General features: G+C 31.7%; 1 protein-coding gene across 3 annotated transcripts in view; it reads left to right on the top strand.

The window, feature by feature from the left end:
• Positions 1-4,461, top strand: part of LOC101505156 (uncharacterized) — a 10,681-nt gene extending 6,220 nt beyond the window's left edge. For 2 of the 3 annotated variants that reach the window (XM_004506441.4, XM_004506440.4), the window contains 5 exons: positions 1,528-1,617; positions 1,924-1,978; positions 2,277-2,399; positions 3,531-3,587; positions 4,110-4,461. In XM_004506441.4, the coding sequence (XP_004506498.1) occupies positions 1,528-1,617; positions 1,924-1,978; positions 2,277-2,399; positions 3,531-3,587; positions 4,110-4,234 (450 nt within the window). In that variant the 3' untranslated portion in view covers positions 4,235-4,461. The remainder of the gene's footprint in view (positions 1-1,527; positions 1,618-1,923; positions 1,979-2,276; positions 2,400-3,530; positions 3,588-4,109) is intronic. The other variant, XM_027335951.2, reaches the window with a different exon arrangement.
• Positions 4,462-25,086: the final 20,625 nt, after the last annotated feature.

Raw genomic sequence — 25,086 nt, 5'->3', positions numbered from 1 at the left:
TTTGTAGTCATTGATAGACTAACAAAATATGCACATTTCCTCACACTAGGACATCCTTATTCAGCTAAAGATGTAGCTACTGTCTTTTTGAAAGAAGTGGTTAGGTTACATGGGTTCCCAACTACTATAGTTTCTGACAGGGACCCTTTATTTCTCAGCCAGTTTTGGAAAGAATTGTTTAAAATGGTTGGTACCCAACTGAAGTTGAGCACTTCTTATCACCCACAGTCAGATGGTCAAACTGAAGTGGCTAATAGATGTGTGGAGACATACCTTAGATGCTTTGTAGGGCCTAAACCAAAGCAATGGTTAGATTGGATACATTGGGCAGAGTTTTGGTTCAATTCAAATTACAACAGTTCTGCGGGAATGACTCCTTTTAGAGCTTTGTATGGTAGGGATTCTCCTACACTGTTGAAAGCAGGTGCTGTTCCTTCTAAAGTGGAAGAAGTAAATCAGATGTTTCTCCATAGAGATGCTATAATAGAAGAATTGAAAGCCAACTTAACTAAAGCTCAAAATCAAATGAAACAACAGGCTGACAAGCATAGAAGGGCAGTAGAATTTCAAGTGGAGGATTGGGTTTATCTCAAACTACAACCATATAAATTGAAGTCTTTAGCTTCAAGACCTTATGCTAAGCTTGCTCCTAGATTTTATGGTCCATACCAGGTGGTCACAAGGGTGGGTACTGTCGCCTACAAGTTAGCTCTACCTGCCCATTCCAAAATTCACCCTGTTTTCCATGTGTCCTTATTAAAGAAGGCTTTGAAACCTCAGCAACAACCTCAACCTTTACCCCCTATGCTGAATGAAGAATTGGAGTTACAAGTACAACCAGAAGACATTACTGACAGCAGAGAAGTTAATCAAGGTCATGTTGAAGTCTTGGTAAAATGGAAGGATCTTCCTCTACATGAATGCACTTGGGAATTGGCTGCTACAATACAAGAAAACTTCCCAGATTTTCCACTTGAGGACAAGTTATTTCTTTTAGGGGAGGGTATTGATACGATTAGGCCAAAGCCTATTATTAAAAATGTATATAGAAGAGGGAATAGGAAGGGTTGGTTGAAACCTTCCTAATTGTAATTCTATGACATCTGTACAAAAACAGTTAGCAGTTAGGAATACTATAAATAGAATGTTAGTTCTAATTGAGAGTTAGTTAGAAATTGGGAAAGTTATCACTGGTTGTGGAACCAGAACAGGATCGCGGGATCCTCTGTAATTCCTTCATCCCTTCCATTCTATTCAATTCAATAAAGTTCCATACTAAAACCTAATCAGAATTACATTGATTCTGGGTTAGGGTATTGATTCTTGATTCATTCTTTCGTTTCTTTAATTCTGATTACCAGTGTTATCATAGCATCATGAAAAAGATGAGAAATACGGATTACAGCTTTTTTCTTCCATATTTGTTTCATCTAGTTATCACTCCTTACTGTATTTGTTTATTTCATTTTCATATGAATTTGCTGAAGAAAAACATTTTATTCTAAATTATCTCATGATTATCCTCAGGCTGTTCAAAAAGATAATAAGCAACGTTTCAGCCTCATAGAAGAAAACGAGGAGCTACTAATACGTGCAAACCAAGGCCACACAACAACGGTAAAATATTTCTTGTTCATAAAATGTTGACTCATCCAGTTTTGCTATGAAGTTTTATATAATTGAAATGATTGGGACTGTATTTTGTAACACATTCACATTCAACGGGTATGCACCTAATTATTTATTCATATTTGCTTTATTCATTGTCGTGTTCAGATGCCATCAATGAAAAACTCTTTAACACCTACTGTCTTGCTATGTTCATTCAATATTCTTATGTTATGTTGAGCTTTTTTGTTGTGAATTCATTCAATATTCTTCATCTGCTCTTAAAATATGGTCTTTGACATTGTTGATCTGCAGGCTGTTGAAACTGAAAGCTTATTGAAACCAATCCTTTCAGCTGAAGAATTTCCAGGTGCATATTTATTGAAGTTTTGTTGCTATCGAGTATAGACTTTGTTCATGGTGAACTTCATGCTTAGCACCATATTAACTACTAAATTATGTACATATTTCTAATTTAAAATTGTCTTTTTAATGGTAGATATGTTGACATATACTACTAGGTTTACCATGAAGAATATCATATCGACACAATTCTATTACAACTAAAGAGCTATATATACTGTTTTTAACAAATCTTATTTTGTTTAAAGAAAGATCTATATTGCTAGTTGATCTGACTTATATCTTAATTTTTCCAAAATATGCAGTTTGTGTGCATGGAACATATAGAAGGAACTTAGACTCAATTCTAGCATCTGGTCTGAAACGCATGAAGAGATTGCATGTTCATTTCTCTCGTGGTTTACCATCAGATGGAGAAGTAATAAGTGGTAATGTGATATATATTATTGAAAAGAATCCTATTTACCCACGGAAAAGTTTAAATCTGGATATATTTTATTTGTTTCATTATGGTTAGGCAAGCTGATTTTCTTTCTGGAATATAAAGGATAGTGGTTGAGTTCATAATATAGAAGGAATGATGAAAAAGGCAAAGACTGGTGTGAATCAGTGAATTCTAATCTAGCTTTGAACCAAATGTGGAATCCTAAAGCTTTATTTGAGAGTTAGGAGGGGAAGGGAAGGCTTTGAGAGAAATGAAGGAGGAAAGAGAAGGGGAAGGTGGTAGTCCCCACCTTGCATGAGGGGTTTACTTTTCTCCATATAATTATAAATTTATAACTGTTCGTTGATTATGGATCAACCAATGTTATAAAAGTCGAATGAGAGATCGAGGCCAATGAGACCTCATGATCATGGTTTAATTGGTTGAACTAAACAACTAATAAATAAGTATTTTTTTATTTAAAATATGAACAGTTGAATTGGGGTTCAATCTGGTTCTAACAAACTTAGAACCGACTGTAGTTTAACCAACCTACAAACTGGTTGGTTCTTGGTTTAGTTAGTTGAATCGGCCAGTCCAATTCCCCCTCCTAACTTTCAAATAAAATGCCTTCTACCTTTTGCATTTACCTAAGGACGGGATAGTATATATAAATAATAGTCAGTCATTCAGAGTGTTAATGTGGGTGTAGTTAAATCAGTTAGTAGTAACTCAGAACCAAATGCATGTATACTTAATTGCTGTGTCAACAACTTATCATTTATCTGCAAACAATTTGATCATTTAATAGATGGTTGTTGCAATTTAGCAATCCATTCTCTCTAAGAAATACCAATGAACACAGAAGCACGGCTTGGACCTATTGGCACCCCTTTACCCCTTCATAACTTATTTGTTGGAAGATGAGAACTTTTGAATTTGGCTTGTGTGGGAATTTTTGTGTGGTCTGAAATTTGTATAAGAATTTTTTTCTTGAATGGACAATTTTATTCAATATTTTTTAAGATGGTCTTGTCTTATGAAGAACTAATATGTAGCTCGTGATGTTTTAATAGTTAAGTTTTCCCTTAGATGCACCTACCTAATTTCTTCTCTATTTGTATTTTGTTCCCAGGTATGAGGAGAGATGTCAATGTTCTGATATTTCTTGATGTTAGAAAAGCACTGGAGGGTATGATACTATTCTAAACACTTTCTCAATGTGAAACCAGTTCATCTATAAAACTAGAAAAAATTATTTTCATCCTTACTAAAATTCTATTATGTTATTAGTTTCTAAAAGATTGGTGTTTTCTAATAATAATAATGAGGAGTCAAAACATTATTTTTGTTAAATGTAGACCTTAAACGTTTTAAAATTTTGGGTTATATATGATTTTAACTATTTTATTTGTGGTCTTCGTAATCACTTTTCGGTTTCTATAAATTATAAAATTGTATTTTACTCTAGTCCATCTCCAGGGACTAAATGCACGTGGTTTTGAAATTTTTAGAAACTAAAAAGTGAATATACGAACTAAAAATAATAAATGAAAATTTCATAGAGATTAAAAATATATTCAAAAATCAAAATCACTTTTTTTTTGTTGTCAATTTTTAAAGAATAAAAAATATATTTAACCCTAAAATCTACTAAAAAAAGGCTATTGACTTGTTTGTTGCTTCTTTCTATTATCCTTAATCTCATTTTCAGAAGGTATGAAGCTATACATTTCTGACAACAAGGTGATCTTGACAGAAGGTTTTGAAGGTGTTGTTCCACACAAGTATTTCCAGAAGATAGAATCATGGCCTGGCAGAGAACCTATTCCTTTTTAAAAGCTATGCCATAATTTTGTTTTCACTCATGTAAAGATTATAAGTGGAGGATTTGTAAATGATTGTGCATCCCCATAGCAAAATCTACACAAGCTTCAATTCAAAGTTAGTATTAGATTACATTGATTTGATTCCCGATTTTTTTAATGATTTGGATGAGCTTACTTTTGTTTGTGCTAATAATTTGTAGAGAACTATAGATTAAGTAACTACAATTATTAGAACCATTTGCTTATTTGTTTGGGATATAAGGTTGACTTGGAGGCAGAAGTGAGAGAGTTAAGAAAATAAAGTGATAAGAAGGTCACGAATTGTATTCTTACTCTCACTAAAATACTAACAATATTAGCATTAATATCCTTTTTTAAGCTCAACGCCCTTGTTTTCAAATTGAATTTTCACTTCCATAAGTCAAGTCTCATCATTGGTCTAGTTTTACTTATTTTCAGCTAAACTTTGAATTATAAGAACTTTTTTTCATGAGAATAAGAGGGATAAGACATAAAATTGGGGTGTTGAAAAAAAAAAAGAAATGTTCAATGTTATGAAACATTAAATCACAAAAATCCATGAATAAATTTTTCGGCTCAATATTATCCCTATTGATAGTTGGGTAAAGATTTTTTTTGAAAAAAAAATAGATGTGTGAAAGATATAATATTTGATGTGGCATTTGATAAGAAATTAGATGATATATTATTTAATTTTTAATATATTTAATAGATTTTTCACTTCTATACATCATATAAAGCAACATAATTGCACTTGTGATAATTATATATTCTAAACTTTTATTTTAATACCAAATTTTTTAATTTTTAATATACATTTATTGATTTATACGTTTTTGGATTTTAATTTTTTATTTTATAAGGGTATATTACGCTTCACATTTTATTTATTTTAAATAGTCAATGTTAATAATTAGTTTTGTCAAGGAAACGGGTTAAACGAGTGACTTTTCGAAATAGGTCAAAACAACTCAAAACTAAATAAATTGGATAATCTATTTATATGTAGAATAAACCATCAATTTGGATCAGAACTATTCTCTCTTTCTAGATTGTTTGCTATACTAATAAAATCTACTAAAATGTCCTTGAATTGTTATCAAATCCAATTAATTAATCCCTCCCTCAATTTTCATATTTGAGTGATTTGACCTCTTCAATTATTTAGCCATTTAACTATGAAAATACAATACTATAACCTCTAAAGTAACTTAAAAAACGTCAATTTAGTCCATTGACTAAACAAATAAATTGACTAGCACATTTAAACGACTAAACCATTATCCAATTATTTAATTCCTCCCTCAATTTTCATGTTTGGGTGATTGTCAATTTGACCATTTTAAGTATTTAGTCATTTAACTATGAAAATATATTAATATGGCCTCTAAAGTATCATCAAAAACATCAATTTAGTCCCTCGACTAAATAAATAAATTGATTAGCACGTTTAAACCAGTACACCATTTAAACCAAAACACAACAAACTATTTTTCTCATATTCATACATGATTAAAGCTATTACTAGTCCATAAACATAATGTAAACAGATAAACATAATCATAAATATAACATTAAGATAATAAAAATAGTCAATTGACAGACATCACAGGGACTAAATAATTTAAGGACCTTTTAATAGATTTTAATAGTTTATGGACCAATTTAGAGAGGGAGTGATAGTTCAAGAACTAAATTGAGAGTTTATTGATTATATATATATATATATATATATTTATTTTTTTTTCAAATTTATACATGTTTAATTTTTAAGTTAAAATTGTCAATTTACAAATAACCTATATAAAATTATTAATTTTGACCTACTCTCTCACGGACCACGGTTACATCACTTTTCTCTTTCATTTCAATCATTCCAATGTTGTTTTTTCTAATAAATGAGGACATATATATTATTTTACATGATTAATGTGGACTCGAATAACTTGATTTAAATTTATAATATAATTAATTAATAAACTAATTTAATTGATAAATGTTTTAAAAATTGGTCAACAATTCTAATTCATAGAGTGTGATCTGCCTTGGTTCGAATATAGAGAATAAAAAAATAAAAATCAATTAAAAATAAGCAGTTTAATTTTATTTTTGTAGTATTTTCTCACGAAATATAAATCAAATGACATTGAAGAATAACAAGATGGTTTTATTCAGTTCAATGCAATTAACATTTTTTAAAATTTAAATTTTTATTTATAAAAGACAAATTTATATTCAAAATTTTCTAACATCTAGCTCCTACTTCGTATATGATCACAACTCGACAACTCTGGATTTGAATTCACAATATTCATCACAATTTTACGTCTATGTAAATACCAATCATTTTACAATAACCATAAGAGTTTACTATATATATATATATATATATATATATATCAATCTCATACAATTATACAATTGTAGTTCCTCAACACTGGATTAAAGATAATCACATCACTAATATTATACTTTAGGGCTGGACAACAGGTCGGGTAGGGCGGGTTCGAGTTTAAAAACACCAATCGGCCCAATCCGCGGTTGAAAAATACAAATCCAATTTCGCCCAATACAAAAATCGGGTTTGCGGGTACAACGGATCGCGGGTTAAACGGGTGGTTACAGTCGGATTGAATCATTGTTTGGGCCATTCAAATTTTTTGACCCAATAACATGTTTATCAAAATAACTAACTATTTTTTTGTGATTTCTAAGGAAAATAATAGTTTATTATCCATTCTAAGACCACTTTTGAGCCATTTAAAGTCAAAATTTGTATTCACTTTTTCTTTTAAAATTTGGCTACTAACATTCACATAACATGCAATAATATTCCCATAATGCAACATCTTACAACTACAACAACTCAACTTACAACTACATTCACATAACATACAAATACAACAGCTTACAACTAAAAGTTTTACACAATCCTTGTTTTTCAAGTCCAACAGATTATAACAGCTTAGTTTTTCAACAACAACTCAGTCAAATTCAAGTTATAGATAAAGTCTAATATTAATACACACTTTTAAATTCAAATTATACATAAAGTCTAATATTAATACACACTTCTTGGAAAATCTTAATAGTTTCAATTGACTCTATGACAATACAAATATCAATATATGTTTCCAATTTGTTCCCATTGCCAACCTAAAAAATTAGAGCAAAAATTAGTAGTCAATAATCATTGTAAAAATATGTTGTTAATGTGTACCATAGAAAAAATAATTCAATACCTTGTTTGCAATCAACATTAAAAAATTCCAGACTTGATAATGCCAAATTTACTTTAGCTTAGTTTCATGTATAGTAGCCTAGTTTGAATAAAAAAATAATCCAATCAACATGATTAGATCATTCATTTTGAATCAACAATACGATCAAACTAAGAAATCAAGTTGACATACACATATACGTTGTTCAAAATAATATAAATTGCTGCTACTAACTTAGCTAATGTTAAATAAAGATTTAACACCAAGAAATCTGCAAGAACTCCACAACCTAGATAATTAATATTCATAATCAATACTTTAATTTTATTAAAAATAAAATTCTAATAGTTCACAATTGACTTAAGATAAAAGGTAACATACATATGATAAAACACTTGTTTTTCTATGACTTGCAGCAAAATCAGTCTCAGAATATCATGCACCAGTTGTTGGGAAATAGAAGGATAATTATATAAGAATAACAAATTAAATTTATGTTCTTGCTTATAACAGAAATGCTAATATATGCTAACATATATCTATAACATGCAATTTAGATTGCTAACACAGTAACAGTTGTAATTGTGATTACTTATAATTTTGGTTACTAACAATTTTTGGCATTTAAAAGATTAATAAGATATAACAATAATAACTTAACAGACAGAACAACAGTTTATACAAATCCCAAAAAACTTGTGTTGATATTGTCATAGAGCCAAGTCAGTATTTGACTTATGTTAGATCTTCTTTAATTAATGTGATCAATTCAATAGCCACCTCTGATTTAGTTGCATGCATATCTTGAAAGCACCACTCAACATATTTCAACTTATACCGTGGATCGAAAATTACCCTAAAATATAGCAACTTATTAATGTTTGTAATACTACCCCAATACTTATCATATTTTGCTAACATATCCTCAGTCACACTTGCAAAAATGGTGTTCAAATTCAAAGAGGTATGTTGCAGCTCACAATAGATTGCAGACAATTGGTGAAAAGCTGCATGTATACTCTCATGTTGTGAGGAGGAAAACACTCTAGTTGCCTCATAAAATAACTTCAAAAAAGTTGCAAACGCCCTAGCTGTATCCCAATCAGAACTATTGGGGGACCAACTTCTCCAAAGAAATCCTTATAACTTGACTCCTCAACCTCAAGCTTCCCAAAATCTACTTGAAAGTTCTCCGCAACCTCAAGCATCAAGTTGGTTGAATTCCAACGAGTTGAAACATCAAGAGATAGCAATTTTTTACAAGATATTTCAGCTAATTGAACACATTCCCTAAACTTGGCAGCCCTATGAGGTGAAGATTTACAAATCTAACAACATTTCTAATGCTAGAGATTGCCAAAAAAAATTATTTCAAGCCATCAGTTACAACTAAATTCAGAATATGAGCAGTACACCTCATGTGGAAGTGTTCCCCATCCCCCATCAAACCATCCATATTATTTATCTTTTTTTTCAAAAAAGCAACAGCTACATCAGTGGATGATGCATTATCAACGGTTATAGTTGACACATTCTGAATCCCCCAATCCTTTAAAACCTCTTCAATCTTCTTACCAATTGTGTCACCCTTATGATTTGGGATTAGTATGAAACTAATAATCTTTTTTTGATAATTCCAATCATTATCAACAAAGTGTGCCGTAAGGGTCAAGTAGTTAAAATTTTGGATTGAAGTCCAACAATCTGTTGTAAGAGCTACCTTATTGCAATCAAACTTAAAAAAAGCTTTCAACCTTACTTTTTCCTCCATAAACAACTGAAAACTATCCCTAGCTACAGTTCGTCTAAACGGTATTGTAAATTGTTGCAACAATTTTCTAAACATATATTTAAATCCTTCACATTCCACAGCTTTGAATGGTTGTTCATCCAAAATCACAAAAATAGACAATGCCCTACGACAAGCTTGAAGGTTAAATTTACTACTTGTTGAAACCAAACCAGATCCTTCTACATTAGGAAATGTAAGAATAGTTTGGGTGGGGTCATTAGATACAACCAAAGGTTCCAGCAACTACAGTTGTTGCTGCTGCACCAACTTCAGTAGTGTTGATATTTGGAGTTGGTAAATTTTGACTAGGTTGGTTCATCACTGAAATCATGAACGAACCTTAATAACCAAATACCAACCACATGAAATTATTTATTTTAAGTTTATTGACTTTTAAAGAGTTGTAATAAAATTTTAAGGGGGTGTATTAAAGTTTTAAGTAGATGTAATTTAACATTCAAGGATTGTATTACTCTATTATTTAAGTGGATGTAATTGAACATTTAAGGGGAGTTATGAATATTTAAGGGACTTTAATTTAACCTATAAGGGAGTTTAATTCTTATGTAAGTGATTATAATTCAAGAGTCTAGTGTGTTTCACACACTCTAGACTTATTCAACCTATTTAGGGTAACAATAATACAGTCTCTAGTGTGTAACTAGCACACTGTACTCATTAAACAATATTTAAAAAAATATCCATTAAGAAAAAGGAAAAGAAAAAGAAAAGGCATATAATAAACAGAAGTATATATTGGAGAAACATGCATCAACAAAAACTTAAGCATGCATAAAAAACATTTAAAAGTATGTATAAGGAAAAAAAATTAACATACATTACAAGTTATAAATGAAGAAACCAAATAAATTTAAAAGGGTGTACAAGAGAAAAAAAAAATTACGCATACATTAGAAAAACTGAAGCATTACAATTAAATAGAAGCACACATTAAAAAAAACGGAAGCACTAATTACATTTAGTAAAAAAGAAGCACTAGTTACATTTAAAAAAAAAAAAAAAGAAGCATATTTTTAACATGTTAATTAAACACATAAAAAGAACTAGAAACTTTAAACACATCTTAAAAAGAAATATACAAGTTAAATATATAGCATTCATTTATAGGCATAAAAATATAATATACATATGAAAAACTTATAAATATGAAATAGAAAAAATATAAGCACCAAACTGAAGAAGAAAAAAATAGAAGCACAAACTTACAGTGCTCTTGCTCTATAATCACCCCTTGCTTGCTACTGTTACTGGCCCGTTGATCCATCTTTTTCAGACACAAGCCAAGAACATCAAGCAAAGTGGTTGGAAATTAGTAAAAATATGCGTTTTTTTCAAGAATATGCAAAAAATAAAAAAAAAAATCAAACTCTAGAAATTATTCTGGAGAAAAATCAGAATATTCATATCTAATAAATATTCATATCTATACATCAGATTTGAATTCATATCAGAATATTCAAATATCAGAATATGCATATTAGAGTTTTCTAGATATGAATATTTATTAGAGTTGGAAATTAGAGTTTAAATTCAAAAATCAAAATATTCAAACTCTAGAGTATGCAAAAAATCAAAGAAAAAAATAAAAAGAATATTACTTGAAGATATGAAATCCAGTAAGCATAGAAAATGAAACAAAAAAAAATTAGTTATATGAAATAATATCAACAAATCTAATAACTAAAAAAAACTTTGTTTTTTACATCATACCAACAAAAAAAAATAAGAGTATGAATATCAAATGTTGGTCAGAAAGAGCATCAATTATCAAATATCAAATGTTTTACCTGGAGGAACTACAAGGTTTCAAGGTGATGGAAAATTGGATTGGATGTACCAAAAAGAGAAGTATTAGGGGACAATAACTTAACAAATTGTATTGTCATGAGTATATAAATGATGAAATTACCAAGTGAATCATGGCATTATACTAGTAAAGTTTTGATACTAAAAATAAGATATGTCAAAAGGCAGTGACTGAAACAAAAAGTATCAAGTAACAGAAAATGTTTATAGTTTCTAATCATGGTTAGCATACAACAAAACAGCTAAGAAAATGCACATGACACATCCTTCAATTCAAAACAAGAAGACAAAGAGTCTGATACAAATTAAAAGCACCCATTTAGAGCTTAGAATCTCAAAGGAAAATATATTTTTCTTAAATGATTAATCTATTTGCTAACAATGCAAAAAGTAATTTCATTTTCAAAACCTAACCCTGCCATATATTGTGCTATAAAGCAAAGACACAACCACAATACTGATAGGTAAACACCTGTAACAGTTTAAAGAAAATAGATGTGATTGGATGTAAACTTGTGTCATATATCAACATGTGTTTGCCTCCTCCATATAACAAAGTGAGTCCTAATGCGATACAATAAACTACTTAAGGCTCATCCATCCTGAGTCTAGATGATGACTCCTCCAACCCGAGTCTGAGGAAGAAGAAGGAAGAAAGGAACCACTCAACAACATGTAAAATAAAATAGTTTACTTAAAAAGTATGTTATCATGATGAAGATTGAAGACAACAACAACATTAAGAACATACTAGAAAGCTAAAAAGTAAAGATTAATGTGGAAAATTGGACATAGCTGATTCTTTGCCTTAACAGTAATAAAACAAACCACAACCTACTCACCTAACATATTCACAAGAACACAAACAAACAGTTTAAGATGAGGACAAAAAATTTGTAGGACAAATAGCAGAGTTAAGAACAGGATAAAGTGCATGTTAAGGTGAGGCAAATTACTACATAATAACACAATATAGTTAAGAAAAATGAATTATAGTGAAATGGAAAGAAAAAAACATCACGAGTAGACAAGAACTAATAGTTGAAAACAATATTTAATTAGCTATAGGAAACTTCAACCAAACTCCAATAATACATGAACATTCCTATTTGATGATGATTCTTCACAGGGGTGTTCAAACATTTTGACAGAATGTAAAATAATCATAAGTTGCTATGCAAAAACAAAAAATCAATCACATGATGATGCAAATAATTGTTTTAATAAAGAATGAAAGTTGTATAGATAATGATGTGGGACCAAATAAAAACATATCATTCTTCGACCACATTTGATCAACTGCAACATCACTGAAGCCAGCATAAAGAGAAGAATAGTTACCAAAGATTTTCAACTCTCATGATGCTCCCCTGACATTCTTGGACCACATTTCATCAAACTATAAAAAAAAAATTATAAAAATTCAACTCTCACAATACATACAATTGAGATGAAGTCAATAAATTATAAAAATCGTCATTACATATAAAAAAAGTCAGTAGATAAAAAAAGTAAATAAATATAAATTGTTTAACAACAATCTTAAACCATCAAACTGAATAAAAAGATTTATAACAAAGATGAAAAAAAAAAGAGTTGAAAACCTAACACTAATCATGCAAAAAAAAAAAACTAAATCAAAATCCTAATACATAAAACAACATGCAAAACCAAAAAAAAAAAATCAAACTCTAGAAAACCCAAAACCAAAAACAATAGTTAAATCAAAACCCTAATACAATGCAAAATAGATTAGAAAAGATTAACATGTTTAAAACAACATAGATGAAAAATGCTATTTTAAACATGAGATCAAAAATACTACCAAAGAGAAAAATGTTTAGAACAACAAAGACGAAACTACCATAAACGAAATTAGCAAAGACGAAACTAACAAATTTAAAACAACAAAGACGAAAAAAGACAGTTTTTAAAAACGGAATTAAAAAGTTTAGAACGAAAAGTTAGAGAGTTGAGAAATAAGAGATATTAAGTGATAACCTGGAGTGGACGTTGACCGCCACTGACCGCCGTTGGCTGTTGTTGAGACTTGAAGGAATTAGGGTTTGTTGGTGTGACTTGAGTCATGTGTATGTGATGAAGAACTAGGGTTCGAGGGTTTGAGAGGATGACTGATGATGAGAGAATGAAGTTAGGGTTATAGGTGGGATTGTGTGAGACTCTGATTGAAATTAGGGTTGGATTATTTTAATGGGCCAAATCAAATTGGGCTTGGTTGTTTAGTCCAACACTTAAAATAATAATAATAAATATTATAAATTATAATAGGGTGGGTCGGTCACCGCTGATCCAAAATCCATGACCCGAACCCGCCCGCGTCTACCCTATTAGACCCTCCAATGCTACCCGTATGACCCGTTGGGCCCTATCCAACCTGCCCAATTCACCACACCCGTTGCGGGCCGGACGGTATAGGGCGGGCCCATCTCATTTGTCCAGCCCTAGTCCTAAGTCCCTCCTTATACAATGCGGACCAACATAGGCATGCTCAGGTATACCAAATGTTCACAATTCACATAATGCAGCATGTCACTTGTCACAAAACAGTTTAAATTACAATTAAACATTTAAGTTCACATCTCAAAGACTTATTACAGCTCACATCAATTATCATATTCACGTTTATCATTAGAGACAACTCATATTATAATTGTTAACAACATTTTCATATAATATCATCAATATCTCAATGAAACATATATCACGCATCATAACATTTCAATATAACCAGAGCAAGCTATAACTATTTCTAACTTATTTTATAATCGGTCACACGGTGATACCCCATATTAAGACGGGGTTTTTAAGACTACATTACATGACAAGTACATCACTTCACACAATGACGTGACTATTACTAACATGGTTTTTATACTTTGCGCCGCATGTGACGCGCATGCCTCTGACGACGAGATTTTCCAAAATTCGTTGACAAAAGATTGACTCTTTCTCTCTTCATACAACTCTCAATAATAATACTACTACTGCTGCACATCATATCACATATTATCATATAAATCTTACATTCATAAACACATATTATCATATAAGTCATATATTTCTAAAATCAATGACCTTGCATAGTGTTTGACCTTGATACTACTCCTTCCAATTACACTTATTTTTGTTTTAAAAAAGTTCGTTAAACAAATCTAACAGTTTATGTTTAAACCTATAGACAAAATATCTCTAAATGGTTTTAATAATAACAAAATTGTTTTAAAGATTATGATTATTTGTGTCATTTAACTTGTGCTCTTGAGTGTATCAATTTTAGAAAATATGTCATTTACATTCTTGATCAAATGAAGTTTTGCCACATATGAATCTGTCCTCTTGAGATAGGACAATGCTACTTTTAACCTAAACATTCAAAACAATCTTCTATAACAAAAAGGACAACCAACTGAGAAAAAATATTGATAAAAAAGACTTGTACAAATGTCAAGAGGATAAACATTACAAAAGAAAGCTTGAACTTTTGTTTTCTATTTATCCTCGCACATGGTAAAACGAGTAAAAGCACCAAAGTACAAAAAGTGATGACCTTTACTTGTAAGGCAAGCCACTACAATTGTTGGGAAAAGAAAAAGCCAAAAAGCATAAGTCACATCAGAATAAACAAAAGCTTCATCGTCCTACAACTCAGATCCAAAGATAGAATACAAAACTCATCCTCCCAGCATTCTTATTACAAGGACAACTAAAGGGCATATTTGAAATTCTATACAAAGACCATGGACAATCATCTAAGTCCCCGATGGATATGTTGTACTTTTCCTCCTAGTTGAAGCATCATGGTTTCTATAAATTCAGACGATCCCATCCTCTAAAATACCAAGAAACATCACACAAGCAAAAAATCAAAGCAATGAAAAGCAATCTCATCCTCAACATACTTTCTACTGATCATAATTATATCTTTGGATCATCCTCTTTGAAAGTATATCATAGTGCAAGTATCCTCTCTTATAAAATCTCTCAAAAAAACATGTATATCCTCAAGTTAAGATTAACTTGTTTATAGTTGTGTAAGATCTGTAAGACAAGAAGAGAAATTGTTTATGTAAGCCTAATGAGGCTAAGAAAATGCATAGTGAAAAGAATCCCTTCAGAGGATAAGGTTTTTGAGCCATAGTGAAAACTCACAAGTAAGTGAGGACTGGACATAACCCATTTTGGGTAAACTAGTATAAATTTGTATATGTCATTCTCTATACTCTTTTTTTTCTTCTTCATTTTATCTAACTCTCATTTCAGTTCTAAATATTTATCCTCTAACACCCATCTACTATCCTCACACAGAGGATACTATTTTTAAAAGGAAAGAAAACTAAGAAAAGTTTAATATCTCTATTCAACCCCCATTTTAGTGATATTTTAGCTACTTCAATTAGCATCAGAGCCAGGTTCTCTAGAAAATTACATCTAAAAGTGTAAGAGAAGAAGATCAAGAGAAAGATAAAATGTCAAAAGCTAAATATGTACCTAAAGGAGGACCATCCAGTAGGCCACCTTAATTCGATAATACAATTTACTCTCATTGGAAAGGAATAATGAGGTTGTGTCTCATATCATAAGATAATAACAAGTGTTTTGTGGTTGAAAATGGAAATCATGTCATCAGAACTAATAATAGATTCAACCTCAGATGAAAAGTCTCAACTATAGTGGACTGATGATGAAAACACCAAGGTACTCTTATACTCTAAAGCTCATTTATTTCTAACGTTTGCTTTGAGTAGGGAAGAATATGATATAATCAAAGAATGAAAAAGCACAAAGGAGCTATGGGATACATTGAAGATCCATCATGAAGGACCAAGTCACGTAAAAGAAACAAGGATTGACATGGGAGTATGAGAATTTGAACTATTTGAAATGAAGGAGGAAGAAACTATCGATGAAATGTTTTCAAGACTCACTGACTGCGGTCTCTTGAAAAAGAATACTCTGTCCAAGAGAGGATAAGATAAATTCTAAGAAGTCTACCAAGAGAATGGAGACCTATGGTAACTACAATCACAGAAGCAAGAAACGTAGCCACCATGAAATTAGAAGATCTGGTTGGAACATTAAGAACACATGAACGATTGTTACTTTCAGACAAACCAAGTAAAAAGGGAAAAATGGTTGCTCTAAAAACAAATGAAACTGAAAGTCATCTTCTAAACGAGTTGAAGAAGTCATAAAAGTAGAAAACCCTAAATATCCTATATTCGAGGATGAGGATTAACTTGCCATGATATCTAAAAGGATTTAGAGGATAATGAATCGTAGAGGACAAGATGAGTTAACGACCTTACCAAAAAGAAAAATCTGATAAAAGTCAAATAACTTGTTATGAAAGGAATAAGATGCGGCACTACAAAAGTGAATGCCTTTTAGGATAAAGAAACCCAAGAATATTTCCTTAGAAAAATATATCTATGATGGCTACATAAGATGACAATAATGACTCATCCTCTGAATATGAAAAAGAAGTAAATCTTTGTTTTATGGGGATTAATTTAGATATTGAAGAGGTAATCATAACATAACTTTGTAATTCATGTGAAAAACTAGAAATATAATTTGACAATCTATTAAATGATTCAAACATCACATATCATAAATGTGTTTTTCTTAGAAATCAACTTTATGAGATAAAGAATCTTAATGAGGATCTTCAAGCCAAGAATGATAAATATGAAGTAAAAAAATTCCTTTTGGACTTGCCACAATCTCATAAAAAAATGTCTAAGTAAAAGATTTCTAACAAAAAGAATGACACAATCCATCAGAGACAGAAAACAGGAGTTTAAAAATAAAAGTTTAAAAAAGGACAAGGGATAAACATTGCTTTATTTCTCTGGTAAAAAAGGACGGATGATTAGTCACCTTTGGAAATAATAATAATAAAGTTCAAATTAAAGGGACATGTTTTATTGGAAAAAATAACTCTGCAAAAATAGAGGATGTCTGATATGTGGATGGTTTAGAATATAATATGTTGAGTATTAATCAACTTTGTGATAGTGGTTTTGAAGTAATTTTTAAACCCATTATCTACGAGGTTAAACATTTATCCTTAGGTAATTTTTCTTCTCTGGGATTAGAATGAAAAATTTGTAGTATTATATCTCGATGATTTATCTATTGAATCTTGTTTTATGTCTATTGAAAAGGATAAATGGATTTGGCACAAACAAGCTGGTCATACAAGCTTAAACACTATTTCTAAATTATCCAAACTTAAATTGGTTAAAGGTCTTCAAAAATCAATTTTGAGAAAGACAAAATATGCGAAGCTTGTGCAAAAGGAAAACAAGTTAAAATTAGTTTTCACTAAAAAGATATCATCTCAACAAATCAACCTCTTGAACTTCTTCATATTGACCTTTTTGATTCTATAAAAAATCCGAGCATAAGTGGAAAAAGATATGGATTTATAATTGTTGATGACTTCTCACAATTTACTTGGGTTCTCTTTTTGAAACAAAAGATGAAGCCTTTAAAGCATTTAATAATTTTTGTAAGAAGATTCAAAATGAAAAAGGAACAAACATTATCCTTGTGAGAAGTGAATTTGAAATGAGTATGATAGGAGAATTAAGATTCTTTTTTAGATTACAAATTAAACAATTGAGAAATGGAATCTTCATTTTTCAAGAAAATATACAAAAGATCTTCTAAAAAAATATAAAATGATTGAAGCCAAAATAATGGCTACTCTCATGCATTAATCTTCAACGTTACATAAGAATGATGAAGGAAAACTCATATATGAAAAAGAATATAGGGGAATGATTGGATCATTATTATACTCGACATCAAGCAGACTTGACATAGTATTTGTCGTTGGTATGTGTGTCATATTTCAATCATCACCTAAAGAATCTCATTTTATTGCTATAAAAAGAATCTTTAGATATCTTGTTGGCACTGCTAATCTTGGCCTATGGTAAAAAAAAAGCCCAAATCTTGATCTTAGAGCTGATGTAGCTAAATATCACTAGAAAGAGGGTTGAATAGGGATTTTGTTGTTTAAAAATAATTTTCTCGTGTTTTAAAAACTATCCACTCAAAGAGGATGCAAACTCGATGATGGTTATTTAAACCTTTAAATAAGAGCTGAGCAAAAGAAAGAGAAAATGTAAAGAATGACACACACAACTTTTATACTAGTTCACCCAATGAAGGCTACGTCCAATCCTCACACAGTTGTGAGATTTCACTAATGTTCAAACTGATCAACCTCTCACAGAGGATGATTACACTTTGTGTAATCTTTAGCCTCACCAAGCTTACAATCAAGTTTCAACTATTTCCAAGTGTAACTCACGTGGAAATTACTGAGTGATATGAATGTGATTGTTTCTCTTTTCTTAAACACTTTCTAAAAGGATATTTCAAAGATCTAATGTAGGATTATAGAAAGTATGAAGAAAGGATGGATATTGCTCTTGATAGCTTTATGATACTTGATCTTTTAAAGCAATGTTGTTGTGTATTTGATGATGAAGAGCTTGCTGCCTTTTATTGAGGTCTTATCATGATCTTTCCATGAGACAAGCTTTTTTATGACCGTTGGAAATTTAATAAAAATATCCAAGGTTTTCATCATATTTACCGAATTTCCATCCTCGAGCAGGAGGATCAACCTCATTGGAACTTGATCTTGAGTTGTCCTTTTCTTTTCTAATTCTTCAAGACATGTGAGGCTATATCTTTGACTTTGTGGGCTACAACCTTTCTAAAAGTTGAAGGGCTAGGTCATTTTCACCTTTTGAGAGTGATGTTGACAAGAGAGAACTATCCTCTTGCACATGGTTCAGAGTTCCTTTCTTCAAGACATGTGAAGGCTTCTATTTTTGGCTTGTTTGGTGTTGCCTTTCTGTAGATTGACTCTACATTGTTTTAAATCATACAAGAATGATATATAGGTCTGCTTTTAGCCTTTTCACATGATAGGATGTGTTGCTTTCAACATTTGGGAATGATGTGGACTTTATAGAATCGTCCTCCATCATAGTACTGCCATCCTCTTACATAGTACTGGTCATCCTCGTACCTATTCTTTTTCCTTCTAACTTCTTTATTTCAAATGCTTTATTTATTCATTCTTTAATACTGTTTTGCCTTTATTTAATGAATAAAAAACATTTGTTTTGGTGAGGATGAGTATTATGTAGATTTGAAGCTTCATCCTCTTACGAGGTCATCCTCTTGAATTCCAATCCTCCATATTTGAATCAGATTTTTCTCCTTTTTATCTGAATCATTAATAACCTGTTTTCTTATATGAATTCACTCAAAAACATAGATTAGTCATTAACCATAATCATAATCCTTTAAATAAATTTGTTATCATTAAAATCATTTGAGAGAGATTTTGTCTCAACAATCTCCCCCTTTTTTATGATGACTAAATTCTTCAGATTATGATTTTAAATATGAAAAAAAAAAATATGAGATAAAAGTTTGTGAGATGAAATCTTTATGCTCCCCCTAAATTATATGTGTAATATTTTTAAATTATAAAAATTACTCCCCCTGAACATATGCCAAATATTTTGAACAAAAGATGTGAACCATAAAGAGAGTTCATATTAATGAAACTGATATTACAAAAGATGGTTCAAAATAGCATAAACATAAACAAGCATTAACATAGGCATTTCACGAATAATCATAAAAAATAACAGCTAGATGATCATAATCTATCTCCCCCTGAATTAGTCAGCAACAAAAAGGATGAGCCACAAAGCTACTCGGAGGAGGATGGCTCGTCAGACGAGGATGAAGGAGAAGGGATAGGAACAACAAATGAAGGCTGGGTTGGTAGCTCATGAGGATGATCTCCATGAGCAACAGTGGGAACCAAATGAGCAATTGTGTTCTAGAAGGTATTGAAATTTTGAAGCAGTTTCTTCTGATCCTTCCTAATGTTCTTGAGAAGTTTCATCTACTTGTGATTTTGCCTTTCCTCGGTCCTCTTACTGGAGTTCGATTCCTTGGGTTTATCATTGACACTTGAACTTTTGTTTTGAGAACTCCCAGCTTTATCCTTTGATGAGTTATTAATCGTGGTAGCAAAAAAAGAATCAATGGAGCTGAACCGACAAGTGACCTCAAGAAGAGGTTGGGGAGGTTCTTCAATGATTGCAGTAGATGTTGGAGGAGGAAGAGTAGTATTCAGAGTTTCGTTCAAAAATTGAGAAGTTTCAATAGGCACATCCTTAGGAGGACTCTGTGGTGATAAATGATGATAAGACACATTCAGATCAAACTATAATTCTTCACCATCCTCCATCAGTTTTAGATAGGATGCTTCGTTTGCATCCTCGTGGGGAGGATTGTCTTCATAAAAAAGCGAAAGAGTATGGGTCGGTGGAGACGGAGGCGGGGGTGGGATAGTAGAGATGGAGATGAAGTGGGCACAAGGTCCAAAACGGGTTCCTGAAAGATTTGTTGAGGAACATCCTCTGTTGGAGGTTGAGCAGTTTCTGGTTCATAAAATAGATTGATAGAGGGGGAGTGACGAGTTTTCTTCTTCTTAGATGCAGGAGGTGCAGTTGATGATGATTTGAGATGAGTAGAAACAGAAAATTGGAGCCTCATTTGTTTGACATTTTTCATAGAAAAAGTATTGTTAAAGTGGATCGAATGTTCATCATGAAATGGTAGATTGAAAAATTTGAAAATCTTGGTTAGGATCATCCCATAGGGAGCTGATCGCCTTAACACAACAGCGTTCAACATCAAGCAGAAAATGAGATTTCCTAGGTGGAGAGGTGTGCCTAACATTAAACGAATGATCAAAAGGTCAAGTTCAGTGACCTTTGTTAAGACAAAATCTCAATTTAAATAATGTTTTGATGATGATTAAACAAAAGATTGATTAAAGATTTTTAATTATGAATCTAAATGTTTTAATATTTTACATGTGCATTTGAGTGTGTAAAACAAGATAGGTATCAAACATCACAAATCAGATCTCATTAAAATCAAAGAAAGCAATTCTAGAAAACGAAGATTGATCTTGAAGCAATTCTGAAAATACGAAGATTGATCTTGAAGTAGTTTTGGAAAACAAAGATCAATTTTGACTTATTGCTGAGAAACGAAGAACAATCTTCGTTTATGTATAATCAGTTCTCTTGTGAAAGATTGAATCCTGGAAATACTATTCATCTCATATCCTCCCATAGAATAAGCAAGGATCAATATAAGTCATATTTGTTCCAGATTTCAAAGAATCAAAGACATGCTTCATCAAAAGCATAATACAAGATCATTCTTCAAATGAGGAAAATGCAAGTACAAACCCACAACTGAAAAATACACTACTGATTGTACTTGTCTAGAACCTACACACGAGACAAAAAAGCATGCACTCAACTCAGACATCTGTCACAATCACAAAGTACAAGATAGTTCATCCCAAACAAATTCGAAGAACAATCTTGGATCTCAAAGAACGTTCTTGGATGCAGCTGTGATCACTCTTGCTTTTTGGCAGACTTTATCCAACAACTATTTCATGACAGCTGGCCCTATTTCAATGGTCATATGAGCTATCTCAAGCTCTCTTGAAGTCTATAAAAGCAGCTTCAAGATGAAGAACAATATACAACAAAAAAGTACCAAGAAAAGCATCAACCATTCAATCATACTCAAGTGTCTCGATATCTTTCTTAGAGCTTGTTGTTTTTAATCTTTGTGTTGTGTTAGAATCAGTATCAACTGAGTTCTATTTACAGAATCTATTTCTCAAACAATAGTTGAGAAAATATCCAGATTCTAAATAATCTCAAATCCACCACTTTGTAACTCAAGGTTATTTTGTCAACATAATCTTGAGTAACTTGCAAAAATCCTTTCATGTTTTGAAAGGTAACTTATTAAAGCCTTTCTAAAATAGTAAGGTAGAATTGAAGAAATCCTTTCTAGGTAGAAGGGTAGAAATTTTGTAAAGATCAAGATTGATCTGTGAAAGAAGTGTGATAACCAAGAACAATCTTGTCTTTGAGCACATAGTGGAAAATCTCATTCTTGTGAGGACTGGACGTAAGCCGTGTTTGGGTGAACTAGGATATATGCTTGCATAATCTTTCTATCTCTATCTCTGTTTACTTTATGTTTGATAATCAGATTTTATTTTGATAAAATTGATATTGTTGTTTTTGTAACAAACCAAGATTGATCTTCATTATTACCAAGATCAATGTTGGATTAAATTCTTAACTTCAAAACAGAATTTTTTTTAAAAAGGCAATTATAATTCAAATCCCCTTCCTTATAATTGACATTGTTACTTCAACCTTTTCAAAACTGCCAGCTCGGGGAACAATAGAATGCACACATATGTTGTGAAGAATGCGGCAAATGGGAAGTAGATTAGAAGCCACCTGAGGTTTTGGGGGTGAAATGAGAGTGTTTTGGAGGACAGTTGTTCTAGTGACTTGACATTGAGAGTACTAGTTTTCTGGGAAAAGGTAGGCATCTTCATCACGAATGTCCAGAATTTGACATAGTGTAGTAGGATTAATCTCCATGTGAACCCCGTTTAGGACAATACTAAAACCAGTATTGCCTTTTGAACCATTTGAAGCAGCATAAAAGGCCCTTACCAGACGAGGATACTGGGGTTCGTTTAAGCGTAAAAAGGAGGTCCATCCCAGTTGATCAAACATGTCCTCCACGTCAAAACCACCTTGTTTTAAATCAACAAGGTCAATGATTTTTCCATTGACCACAGATTTGTTCTGCCATTTTGAAACTTAATGGGTCTCCAAGATTGAGGAATAAAAAAGTTGGACGTTGGCAAATTTTTTTGAAGAGGAGGATGGTAATTTTTGGGAAGGTGGTTTAACCTTTTTAGGTGTTAAAGATTTAGAGGAGATTTTTGAAAGAAATGGTTGTGGTATAGATTCTTCAAATAGAGTTGTTTCTGAATCATCAAAGTTGACAACATGAATTGTGTTGTCCTGAGGAAGCGCATTTTTAGATGAAACAACTCTAGACATAATCATGGAGGATCATCTTATGGGAGTGGAGGAGGATGAGGTTTTTGTGGTTTTAAGAGAAGAAGAAGGTGAAGGAACATTTTCAAATTGCAATGGAGGAGGAATGACATTTAACGGTTCATGATGAGTGGTTTCTGAATGATGTACTTTGTGACTATGTGATTCTGTGCTAGAGTAATAATCTAGAGTGTCTTCTAAGGATTGAGCAGTAATTTTGCGTTTTGCATACTTTGGTGCAAGCCATTTGTGAAAACTTTGGAGTGGAGTGCAGACTGATGAATGAGAGTTTTTTTAGATGGTGAAGGTTGATGAAGAAGAAAGAAAGAGAGGAAGGGGGATTAAGTAGAGGAGGATGGAAGTTGAACGGGAGTAACCGTTTGGAGAAGGGAGCAGTTAAGATAGTTGTTTCTCTAGGAGGTTAGGGTGATGATGGATGAGACATGCTAGGGTCGTGGAGCTATTGATGCATTTAATGTAGAGCGGGAATCAAGGAGGTAGCGCCACCTATGCTAGTCAATGGAAGGAGGCGCGTGCATTTTCTTGTTTGACGTGACAAGAGGAAGTTACACCAAAATGGACACTGTGTCATCTGGTGTTTATTGATATCCTCGCAACTTTTGATGTTTTTTTAAATTTTGTTTATTTTAAAAAATAAACAAAAGATCTTCTGCAGGATTTTAAAAAAATAAATAATCACAATAAGAGAAATATAATATTGATGCATAAAAGAGATTAATCAAATAATTTTAGGCAAATTAATGATTGAGAGTTTCTCCAAGATATTTTTGAACCAATCCTCCTGAAGAGGTTTGGTAAAAATACCTGCCAACTGATTTTCAGTGTCAAGAAAAATTAGTTCTATATCCCCTTTTTGATCATGATCTCTTATAAAATGATGTTTAATTTTAATGTGTTTAGATCTAGAATGTTGAATGAGATTTTTTTGAAAGATTTATTGCACTAGTATTATCACAGAGGATGAGAGTTTTTGCGTACCTTAGAGAGTAATCTTCTAGTTGATTTTTTATCCATAGTAGTTGTGAGCAACATTGTGCAACTGATACATATTCAGCCTCTGTAGTTGAAAGAGCAACGACACATTGTTTTTTGCATGACCAACTTATTAGAGATTTTCCAAGAAATTGGCAAGCTCCACTTGTGCTTTTCCTTTCAAATTTGTGTCCTGCATAGTCGTCATCACAATAAGCTATGAAATCAAGATTTGAATATTTGTTGCATCAAATTCCCAGATTGATTGTACCAACAAGATATCTTAAAATCCTCTTTACTGCTGTAAGATGAGATTCTTTAGGGGAAGATTGAAACCTTGCACAAAGACCTACTGCAAAGACTATGTCAGGTCTACTAGTTGTTAAGTATAACAAAGATTCAATCATCCTTCTCTACTCTTTTTCAGATATTAGAGTTCCTTCATCATCTTTGTGAAGTATGGAGGATGGGTGCAAAGGAGTTCTCATACTCTTGGCTGAACTTATGTTATATTTGTTGAGTAGATCTTTGGTGTATTTTTCTTGAGATATAAAAATACTGTCCTCTAGTTGTTTAATTTGCAAACCAATGAAGAATCTTAATTCTCCCATCATACTCATCTCAAACTCACTTTGCATGAGGTTGGAGAAATCGTTACACATCTTTTCATTTTGGATCCAAATATTATGTCATCTACATATATTTGAACAATCAACAAATCCTCCTTAAGAGTTTTCTTGAAAAGAGTGGTATCAATCTGTCCTCTTATGAATCCATTTTCTTTAAGAAAAGAACTTAACATCTCGTACCAAGCTCGAGGAGCTTGCTTTAATCCATAAATAGCTTTTGAGAGTTTGAACACATGATTTGGCTTCTTTTCATCCTCAAAGCCAAGAGGTTGTTTAACATATACCTCCTCATTTAGAAAACCATTCAAAAAGGCACTTTTGACATCGATTCAAAAATGCACTTTTGACAT

Source organism: Cicer arietinum, chromosome 6 (genome assembly GCF_000331145.2).
Source record: "Cicer arietinum cultivar CDC Frontier isolate Library 1 chromosome 6, Cicar.CDCFrontier_v2.0, whole genome shotgun sequence".
NCBI classification, from domain to species: Eukaryota; Viridiplantae; Streptophyta; class Magnoliopsida; order Fabales; family Fabaceae; genus Cicer; species Cicer arietinum.
The sequence above is the reverse complement of the archived record's forward strand: the minus strand, read 5'-3'. Positions and strand labels throughout refer to the sequence as shown.